The 10,449-nt window shown below is 65.6% G+C and overlaps 1 protein-coding gene across 2 annotated transcripts; it reads right to left on the reverse strand.

Annotated features, from left to right (window-relative positions):
• Positions 1–2,117: 2,117 nt before the first annotated feature.
• Positions 2,118–10,143, reverse strand: SCARF2 (scavenger receptor class F member 2). 2 transcript variants are annotated; one of them, XM_029231725.1, is made up of 10 exons: positions 8,668–10,143; positions 8,464–8,565; positions 7,738–8,257; positions 7,418–7,636; positions 7,159–7,287; positions 6,446–6,549; positions 6,256–6,373; positions 5,869–5,984; positions 4,612–4,764; positions 2,118–3,829 (listed from the first exon to the last, which is right to left on the reverse strand). In XM_029231725.1, the coding sequence occupies exons 1-10, from the start codon at positions 8,831–8,833 to the stop codon at positions 2,913–2,915; spliced, it is 2,544 nt and encodes an 847-aa protein (XP_029087558.1). In that variant the 5' UTR covers positions 8,834–10,143; the 3' UTR covers positions 2,118–2,912. The 2 variants fall into 2 exon arrangements, with proteins under 2 accessions (XP_029087558.1, XP_029087551.1); XM_029231718.1 differs by having other exon boundaries at positions 6,256–6,549.
• Between the last annotated feature and the right edge of the window lie 306 nt (positions 10,144–10,449).

Consider the following 10,449-nt stretch of genomic DNA (forward strand, 5'->3'; position numbering starts at 1 on the left):
CTCTGTTTTTCTTTGGGTCTGGTTGTAGGTGTGGGTATGTTTCAGTGTGTGTGTCTGACGGTGCGTCTGTGTGCATGCGTGTGCGTGTGCGTGTGTGTGTGTGTGTGTGTGTGTGTGTGTGTGTAGGTGTAGCTCTGCCTCTGTGTGATATGTTCTCTGTCCCCGCCTGAAAGCCGGCAGGGCTCAGGCCTTCTCCAGTCCCACATTCCTCCCGCTCCTTTGTGCTCTGTGCTACAAAAAATATTTGCGTTTTCCACGACTCATAATTTTTCCTCCTCAATCGCTACCAGATGTGGGTCCTGTGGTCCTCGTCCCCATGGCAACGGAGGTTCCAGCAGCCGCGGTTCCCTTTTGTGGCGCCTGCCCTGGGAGCTAGCACTGCTGCAGGCCTATGGGGGTGGGGAGGGGGGTCCCAGCAGCTCCCTCTCCAGGCAGCTACTGGATCATCCTGGGGGGTTTCTTGGGCCGGGTCCTGCCTGGTCTCCAGGCCACAGCATCTGGCCCCCAGGGTGGCAGGGCTGGCTGCCAGAAGCACGGGAGGTGCTCCTGCTCTGTGAGGCACCCACACAGACGGGCTCCTGAAGCTCAGGGTCTTGGATGCCTGGAGGCTCCCAGAGCAGGCGGTGGAGGGGCCTCAGGAAAGGCCTGGCTGATGCGACAGCTCTGGTCGCCCCACACGGTGCTGATCCAGGCCAGGGAGCAGGCAAGCTGGAGCAGGGGTTCAGGGGTTGGGGAGCGGCAGGGTGGCACATGGTGGGTGGGGGGTACATGGCAAGACTGTGGCCCGAACCACCTCACTGCCCTCCACCACCTTCCTCAGCCACTGCCCTGCCCTTGCTGAGCCCAGCTGGGCAGCTGCCCCTCCTGGCTGACGTTAAGCCTGTGTTCTGAGCCCCGGCAGCCAGCATGGCCTGGTGCCAGAAGGGATGAGGCTGGCCAGGCGCAGGGCCACGGCTGGGAGGGTGCCCAGCTGGCTTGAGGGAAGGTGCGTGCCCCGGGGACAGGGAGCCTGCCTTCCACGTGCTGCCTGACCAGGCCAGATGCAGGGACTACGGCCACGGGAGCCACGCCAGATGTCCCGCCTGTGCCATGAGGCCATCTCCACTCAGGTGGCTCAGCCCCTGTACATGTCACTGACGTTTACCTCCACGTGGCATCTGGCCAGAGGGCAAGAGTCTTGCCAGGTGAGATCCCTGAGCTGCCAGCACTGGCCAGACTCTGGTCGTGCTGGGGCCTATGGGGTGGGGATGGGGAGATAAATGGAGAATCTTGGCAGAATCTCCTGGTCGAAAGAGCTGGCAGCAAAAGGTGAGGAAGACGCCTGCTACGCAGAGGCAGCGAGATGGGAGGAGCCCAGATGGATGAGGGACAGCGGACACGGTAGAAAAGTGAGGCTTTGGAACTCAGGAAGGTCACTTGCGAGGCCATCCTGAGGGCCAGAAGCAGTGAAGACATTAGGACAAATGGCCACAGAAAGAAGGCCAGGCCAGAGTGGGAGCAGGCCGAGGTTAGGCGGGGGAGCAGGGGAGGGGGGGACACTGCCAGCAGGGCCAGCCAGGGCTCTGGGCCAGGCGGGCTCTCCCCCTCCCCCCACCTCTCGGGCCGGGAGAGTTTCCGGCTGAGGACAGGGAGCCCATTGAGATGGACAGCAGGGCTCTGTGTGGTGCCAGACTGTCTTGTTTGTGCCAGATGCGGCCCGGCTGGAGGCTGTGCCCGTGGCCCGCTACCCCCTGGCCCCAGCCTCTGACCCGCCCCAGCCACACCAAACAGCTCGAGGCCCCAAGTATAACAGCAGTAGGCAGTGGGGAAGGTGCAGGGCAGAAGCAGCCCCATGCGCTGGCTCCTTCCTCGTAGCCAAGGGTGCCACTCTATCTGCTCCTACACACTCTTCATCCCAGGTTGCCAGTCCAGGATGGGGTGGGCCGAGGTGGGTGCCCAATAAACTTGATAAATAGGTGAAGGATGGGCAGATGGACATGACCCACTTCCAACATGGTCCTGGGAGACCCACACCTGGGCTCCCAGGCTCCACTTTGGTCGAGGGATCCTGGCACAGTTTCTTTTGGGGGGACATCCTCGTCAAGAGGCCCGCAGATAGGAAGCAGTCAGAGCACGGGGAGAAAAAAGGCACTTTATTAAGAAAGCTTTGGCCAAGCCCCTGCCGGGAGGAGCCCATCCTGGGGCACCCGGATGGGGTGGGAGCAGCCCTGCCGGGGGCCTATAAATACATCTCCACAGGCCACTGGAGTTGCCCCTCGGATTCCCAGGCATGTGGGGTGGTGGGAGGCCATCAAAACCAGCTCGACAGCGGAGGGGCCAGGGCTGGGGAGGCTGGGGCTGGGAGAGCGTGGGTGGGGCTGGGGTGGGTGGGGAGACAGCCAAGCCTCCTGAGGAGCAGAGACCAGCCCTCCTCCCCAGGCTCCGGTCAACCAGATGCCCTGGGGCTCGGCCAGTGGAAGTAGCCTCTGGCTAGGGTCACAGAAGGGAACCTCCAGCCAGAGGCGCCAGGCCCTGGCCACAGAGAGGCTGCCAGGGTGGAAGTGCTTCTGGCCTCAGCCAGTGAGAAGGTGACCCAGCCAAGGCACTCTTGGCCAGTAAGAGGTGTTCTTTAGGCAGAGCCCTCCTGCCCTTGGCCTTTGAGACCCGGGCTGGTGGGAGCCCTCCACAGGCAGGCCATGAGAAGGGAGGGGCCAGCAAAGCGTCTGTCAGGCCTTAGCCACTGGGATGGGGCTTCCTGCCCGAGCGCGGGACCCCATCCAGGACGGCCGTTGGGCCTGAGCCAGTGAGACGCAGCCTCCCGCCAGGCTGCTCTGGGCTGGGGCCCCCGCGGGAGACGCCGGGCGCGCACGGGACGCGGGGTGACAAGCAGCGCTGCTAAGCCGAGGAGCTGCAGGCACGGCGGGGCCGACCTACTACAGGGTGGGCGCGCCCGCCCGGCCCGGCTCGCCCGCCACCTCCCGGCTCTTCTTACGAGGCGGCTTCTGGATGGGGGTCTTCTTTCGGGGGGTGTCGGATCCGGGCGCGCCCGCTGCCGCCTTCTCGGGCCCTGGGGCCTCGGGCGCGGGGGGCGCGCGGACCGGCGAGGCGGGAGGCACCGAGCGCTTGGCCTTCTGCGGCGGCGCCGGCTTCTCTCGGGGGCCCTGCGTGCCCACGGCCCCCTCGGCGCGGCCCAGGCTGCGAGTCTTGTCGCGCAGCTCGGCGGCCAGCATGGAGGCGGCCTCAGGTGCGCTGCGCGGGGGACCGCCAGCGTCCGTGGGCTCTGAGAGGCCAGGGCCACGGCCCCGCGCTCGAGCCCGGGGCGGCGAGGGTGCGGCGAGGGCCGGCCCCTCCTCTGCCAGCCCCGGGGGTCGCGGCGTCGGGTCGCGAGCCCTAGGGTTGCAGGGCTCGTCCGGCCGCGCCGATGTGTCGCTGGGCGTCCGTTTCCTCTTGCTGGGGCTGGGAGCGGCCTCGGGGCCCGCGGGTGGCGGCGACGGCGCACGCGCGGCGGCGGCACCGTGCTTGCCGTGGATCCAGGACACCTTGGGCTTGGTGGCGGGGTCGGGCGGCGGCGGCTTCCTGCGCTCGGGCGATGGCGAAAGCGACAGGCCTCGGGCCTCGCCCCGGACCCGGGCCGGCCGGGCCTCACGCCGGGCCACACGCGCATACAGCGCCCCGCCAGGCCCGTCCCCGCTCGACGCTGACCGCTCGCTGTCGGAGGACGCGCGGAGGGGCGTGGCCTCCTCCGCGGGCGTAGTCATCGGTGCAGGGGACGAAGCCAGCGCCTCGGCAGGGGCAGGGGCAGGGGCTGGGGCGATGGGGACCTCCGCGTCCCGGCTCTCGGTTGCCGCCTCTGACAAGGGACGAGCGGGGCGGTCACCTCCTCCGGAAAGAGCTTGGCCCCCCAGCATCCAAGAGCAAACCCTCGCTGGCGCCCCACCTCCCCTCCTCTTCCCGCCCCAGCTGGCGCTCAGTCGCCGTGGCATCCAGACATGCCTGGCACATTCACTGCACTGACCACAAACTTAGCTCAGAGCCCCGGAGGTGGAGGGCTGGGGTAGTGGGGCTAATTCCTGGGTTGCAGCCCCAACTCGGCCTGGACTCGCACCCCTCCCCCACCACATCCCCAGCCTGGGGGGCCACCATCACCACATTTGACCCTCGATTCATAGCCCTTCTTTAAGAGAAAGGCCTTCTAAGGCTCAGAGGTTAGTCACCTGCCCAAGGTCATTCAGGGGGGTGGTCTGGGGAAGAGAGAGGCCAGAAGCCCAGCTATTCAGGCTGCTTCTTGATGTTTGTGAGCCAAGGCTTCAGGTGAAAGTGTGTCCCCATATCCTGCAAACCCCATTTCCTGTCTCCTCTGCCACCTCCTCCCCAGGCCCGGAATTTTCTCTGCCTGGTCTCTCCAGAAGTGAACCTGGGCTGTGGCTACCTCCCCAGACCCTACCCCAGTCTGGTGCTGGGCAGCAAAGAAGCCCACTCTGCAACCTCAACTGTGTATCCACCCCCCAGTTAACAGCATCACTAGCCCTTCCTCCCCATGCTGCCTGTCCCTTAGAGCACAAAAATTTCAGCTGGCACCTTTCACTGGGTCAGAGCGAGAGGGGTCCTCACCCCAAGCAGAGGGGCACTCACCCTCGTGGGGTACACAGTATACGGGGCCTTCATCCGTGGTGTCAAAGGAGGAGAAGGAGGCCCGGGAAGACCATGATGGCGAGGGCTGCTCCAGCCCCGAGGGTGGCTCCAGGAAGCTGCAGTTGAGCGTGTTATCCAGGTCGTGATGGGCCACTGGGGAAGGAGGGAGGCATAGCTGCCAGGGGCCCCGCCTGCCCCAGCCAGTGCCCTCGCCAGCTCTCCTGCCACAAATGATGGAGGGACCCAAACCAGCCCTACCCCAAGATAGTGGGTGGGACAGGCAATTCAACAGGCTAGTGTACGGCCAGGGAGCTGAGTGAGGTCGGGCCGAAAGTTGGGAAAAGAGAGAGCACCTGGCTGGGAGAGCCCATCAGGGCCTCCAAGCGACGCTTCAGACCCTGTCTTGCAGCAGTTTTTGAATGCAAATGTGCAGTGGTGAAGCCACCCTTTGCCTCAGCCGTCTCAGCAGGCTGCACCCCTAGGCACAGCCTCCACAGACATAGACCCCACAACGGGGGAATCCCAGAGGCTGGCCAGCCCGTCCCCCTCTCACAAATGGGATGTGGGTTCCAGCCCCCACATCTGTGCCCATAAATCCCACTCTGCTGAGTGGGCCCAGGGGTTTTCTCAGCTGTCTGCATCTTTACCTCCCAGGAGACTTCATCTCCCCATCCCCCTCATCTTTGGAAACAAGTGGGAAAGACGCAGAGGGACTCCACCCCAGTGTGAGTCAGGGCAGGCAGAAGGAGAGAAGCAGCATCGCCCCGCACCCAGCCCCGTCCTGAGGTAGGGTGGGGGCCGAGGGACCAGCCTGCCCACTTTCCAGGAAAGACCCAGGGCATAGCTGGGGATCCAGGCCGGGGGCGGGTCTTCCTGTGGCAGGGCATTCCCACTCACAGGTGCCCGCGTCCACCTGCGGCTCGCACCAGGACCGACAGTGTACTCACTCCCGCAGACTGCGGGGGCCTACCGGCCGCGGATGTCCAGTCCACACTGCCCCACCACACCACACATGCAGTCACTCACAGTCACCGAGACAGGGCCCACACCTGCCCGCACACGTAGGACCCCTGCCTTCCTCCAGGGCTCCCCTGCATCTGCAATCCTTCTTTCCTCCCCCTGGTCGCACCTCCCCACGCCCCCACATCGACACTCAAGGCCCTGCAGTTCCTACACCGACCCCGTCACACCCATTTCCCAGCAGCCTCCTGCGTCGGAGGGTGTTCCCCGGAGACTCCTTACCTACGTCATCCTTACCTACGACCTTGGGCAGCTTCTGCCTGCGGAGAGGGATCCGGGGCAGCTTCATGCTGATGCGGCTGAAGCGCCCGCATAGGCGCTGCGGCGCCTTCTTCCTCCCAAGCGACAGCTCCCTGCGGGGGCGGGGGCTGAGCGAAGGGGCGGGGCCGTGCCTGTGCCAGAGGGGCGGGGCGAGCCCGTGGGAGCCCACCCACAGGGAGGGAGGGGCCTGAGCGGAGGGGCGGGGCCTAAGGCCCGGAGAGGCCCAAGGGAGCAGAACCTCAAGGAGGGCGGGGCCTGAGCTAACGAAGGGTGGGGCCCCCCAGGGCGGGGCCGGGAACGGCGCGCCGCGCTGCAGACCCCGCGCGGCCGGAACCGGGGAAGGGAGGGAGCTGGAAGCCTCACCCGCGCGCGGGGTCCTTGCCGCGGCAGGCGCAGCAGCAGCCGAGCAGCGAGAGCAGCAGGCCGAGGAGCAGGGCGAGCAGCGCGCCCGCACCCATCACGCCCTTTCGCTGGTTGGTCTCTGTGGGGGTCACAGGGTCAGCGAGGTGCCGGCAGCCCCCGCGCCCCCGCCGGGTCGCCCTCACCCACTCACCCAGGCGGCAGGCACCGGTGACCGGGTCGCACGAGTCCTCGTGGCAGCTGCAGGCCTGGGCGCAGTCCACGCCGTGGAGCCCGGGCGGGCAAGTCAGGTTACAGCTGCGGGGGCGCGAGGTCAGGGAGGGTCGTGGGGTCTGAGAGAGCCAAGCGGCCCTCGGTTACGCCTCCCGCCCTCGGCCCCGCGGCCAGCCAGCCCCGGCCCGGCCCCGGGTTCTCCATTCTCTAGGGACTGCAGCCCACCCCCACCTCCAGCACACCCTGAGCGATCAATGTTTTGGAAACAAATGTGTGCACTCCAGTGGGACGGAGTCTGGGGGACGGGCCGTGGACACTGGCCGCAGTGCTCATTGCTGGGGCTGACTCTTCTGTGGGGGGAAAAGGGGCTGCCAGACGAGACCCTTGGCTGTACGTGGAGGTCCCTGCTCATTCCACATCATCTCCGGGTCACCTCAGCCCTGCAGCCCTCAAGGAACCCACTGGCCACAGGCTGACCTGGTCGCTAGATCCCGCTCGAGCGCTGGCTCCACCCCAGGGCAGGAAACTGCCCCAAAGAGCCTGTTGTCTCTCCCTAGCTGAAGTATGGGGGCCAAGGCTGAGGGGCCAAGCCTGGGTCCCGCCTGGTCGGCCAACGCAGCAGCACCTGGGGTCTGGCTGGAGCCCAGTGCCGGATACAGACCCCTCAAACCCCTTGGGTCCCCAGGCACTCACTGGGGCCCGTGGACGCCCGGGCTGCACAGGCAACGTCCCGACTGGAAGTCGCAGTGGCCGCTGCCGCAGTCGGCGCACACGAACGCGCAGTCCTCGCCGTAGGTGCCATTGCTGCACTTGGTCTCACACCTCGGAACGCGGAGAGGAGGCGTCAGCAGAAACAGGCAAACGACCCTTAAGCCCACAGAGCCCTCCGCGGAGGGCAATCGGGGGAGGCCGGCTGGGGGCTGCGTGTCTGAGGCGGACACGGGTTGCTCACCGGTCACCGATCCAGCCCGCGTTGCAGCGCGTGCACTTGCCGGTGACGTGGTTGCAGGCGTGCCCGTCGCGACACGGCGGGCAGCGGTGGCCGCAGCCCTCGCCGTAGAAACCGGTGGCGCACGGCTGGTCGCACTTGGTGCCATTCCAGCCGGGCTCGCACGTCAGGCAACGGCCCTCGGCCACCGTGCATGGCTGCTGGCCCTTGCACTGGCCGCATCTGGGGAAGGGGCAGGAGGCTAGGCGGGGTCCCGGCCGCCTCACCCCGGCTCCCTCGGCGCCTGCCCCTCCTCTCCCTCCCCGGCCGGGGCCCGCGCTTACCGGCGGCGGCAGCCCAGGCCGTAGAAGCCGGCAGGGCAAGGCTCGCGGCAGTACTTGCCCCGGTAACCGGGCTCGCACGCGCACGTGCCGTCCACCGGATGGCAGCGGCCGCGGAAGCACTGGCAATAGCGCTCGCAGCGCGCGCCGAACGTGCGCTCGCGGCACTGGCAGCGGCCGCTCTGTTGCTCGCACGGCGACGTGTTGCAGGCACACTGGTTGTTGCAGCTGCGGCCCCACCAGCCTGCGTGGCAGAGGCACGCGCCCGTCTGTGGGTCGCAGCGCGACGTGGCGCTGCAGTAGCACGCGCTGGCGCACTGTGGGCCCCACCAGCCAGGCTCGCAGCGACACGCGCCGCTCCGCGGGTGGCACGCGCCGTGCTGGCATTGGCACGCATGCTCGCAGCGTGCGCCCCAGCGCCGCGCATGACATGTACACTGGCCCGTCACGTCCTCGCACTGCCCGTGTGGGTGGCAGACACACAGCTCCTTGCAGTCGGGACCCCAGAACTGGCGCGGGCACTCTGCAGAGCGAGCGGAGAGGGTGGGAGGCCCAGGTGCTCGCGACGGGGCCCAGACCCAGCCCGAACCTGCCCGCGTCCAGCCCCCCGCCCCCGGGGACCCACTCCCGACTCAGGCCCCGCCCACTCTCAGGCCCCGCCTCCAGTTCAGGCCCCGCCCATCTCTGGGATCCTGCCCCACTGCCCCGCCCGCCACAATCCGCGCTCACTGGTGTCGCAGTTGGCACCGAAGTAGCCATGGCGGCAGCGGCACTCGCCCGGCCGCACGCACACCTCGTTCTCCGAGCACGTGGAGTTGCCTTCGCACACAGCTGCGGACGAGACGCGCCCAAGTTGTTGCGAGTTCAGCCTCCACACTATCCCTCCTCTCCGTGACCCCGCCCCCTGCCCAAGTCCCAGGGTGCCCTACTCACCAATCCCACACTCGTCCCCCTGCTGCCTCCAGCCGGCGCAGCAAGTGAGCTCCTGGGAGCTGCAGGCAGAGAGAGGGCGCCTGAGCTCGGGACCCACTCCTAGTCCTCGCTGGGTCCCCCAGTAACCTCCACCCTGCCCTAGGGAGGTGGTTATAAAGGCCCTCATGTGTGCCCGGCACTGCTGTAGGTTTGGGAGACTCGAAGCGAGTAAGACACAAATTCCAGCCCTCTAGAGCAGACACTGGGAGGCGGCAGATGGCAGACCACCTCCAAGAACTTCCCAGTTCCCTCTACAAGGGGTCTCGCCACTCCTCCTGATCTGTGCCCTCTTCCCCCATCCACTAGGCCAGAGAAGAGACCCCACATGTCCCAGGAGGGGCAGCAGTGAGGTGGGGGTGGGGCAAAGGTCCCTGGGCCTCCAGGACCTGCTCAGGCATGGAGATCTAGGGCATCCCTGGGGGTGGGGGGTCTGGCCAGATGGGTGTCAGGGATCCAGATATGACGTGACCTGGGCAGTGCCAGGACTGGCTGGGCCGGGTGGGCACATCTGGATGCCCAACTGGAGCACCAAGGCAGATGGGTTGTCTCTGAGTGTGGTGGACACAGCGAGGTGTCCACTTGGAGAGGGGCAAGGTACACCCAGGGAGTCCTCCATCTGAGTAAGGAAAGTAAAACTGAGGGCTGCAGAGCACCAGGGCGAGACTTGGGCTGGAGGAAGGCAACGTTAGAATGTCCTCTCCGTGAAATTTCATAAAATCTTGTTTAATTTTATTTGGCTTTACAAGGTACAGTAGGAGGTAAAAAATTTATGTGTCCCATATCAGGGTGGTGCAGCCTCCCAAGCCCTGGGCTTATGGGGTGTGTAGGCACAAAGGTTTGGAGGCCCTGCCCAAGTGAAGCCATGGCCACTGGTGAGGGCCATGAGGGCTGAGGTGGGGTGTGCCCACACTGTGGGGCAAAGGAGGCTGAGAAGGAACAGACACTCAGGCTGCAGTTCTGCAGGGTCCCATCAGACCTAGAACTTCAGCCAAATGCTAAAGGCACATAGCCACCGTTCACACTTCAGAGAAAAGGAGAGGGCCTCTTGGGAAGGATGTGAATCTAGAAGCGGGATATGGTGATGGGAGGAGGTGGGAGGGGCCTGAGGACCCTGGGGTGGGGGTGGGATGGCCTGAGAAGGGAAAGGCTGCAGCTGCTCCATATCACACCCCTCAGAAGATGCCCCCCAACCGTTCCCAGCTCAAAATGATCACCACACCCTGGATGGGGCCCCCGGACTCCAAGGGAGCCCCCTCTTCCAGAAAGGGCTGGATTCTCCTTTGGGCCAAAGATATGGGACCTGGGGAACAGGATCCATAAAACCCCAAACTTCAAGGAATGGGCCACCTTATTTTCCACAAATAAAACTGGAAACCAGAGTCAGGAACTCTAAGCAGGCCTGGATTTTCTGGCCCCCATTGTCCCCACCCACCCAGCTCCGAGATGGCCATCTGTAGGGAGACCCAGGTCCGAGGGCCCATCACCCTCCTGCCTCTTCTGCCAGTATGAACCCAGGTCTCCAGATGGAGAGCCTCTGTAGAGGTCCCTCCTGCAGGCAGCCTCACCAGATGGCCTGCTGGGATGGCCCAGGAACACTGACCACCTTCCATCCTGGACGACCTGGCTGCATGGCTCTGTAATCAGGTTGGGAGCCTGGTTTTAGGGCCACACTAAGCTGGATTGGATGACTGGGTCTGCCACTTGCTGTGTGACCTTGGGCACAGAACTTTACCTCTCTGAGCT

Source organism: Monodon monoceros, unplaced genomic scaffold (assembly GCF_005190385.1).
Source record: "Monodon monoceros isolate NGI ecotype Baffin Bay Population unplaced genomic scaffold, NGI_Narwhal_1 Super_Scaffold_1, whole genome shotgun sequence".
Taxonomy (NCBI): Eukaryota; Metazoa; Chordata; class Mammalia; order Artiodactyla; family Monodontidae; genus Monodon; species Monodon monoceros.

Bases quoted from the DNA above. Each gene is read 5' to 3' on its own strand.
- SCARF2 (XM_029231718.1), bottom strand. From the start codon at position 8,833: ATGAGGGCCTTTATAACCACCTCCCTAGGGCAGGGTGGAGGTTACTGG. The intron at 8,258-8,463 runs GTGAGCGCGGAT...CTCGCTCTGCAG, and splicing joins CGGTGCCAACTGCGACACCA to AGTGCCCGCGCCAGTTCTGG. The intron at 7,637-7,737 runs GTAAGCGCGGGC...CCCCTTCCCCAG, and splicing joins GGCCTGGGCTGCCGCCGCCG to ATGCGGCCAGTGCAAGGGCC.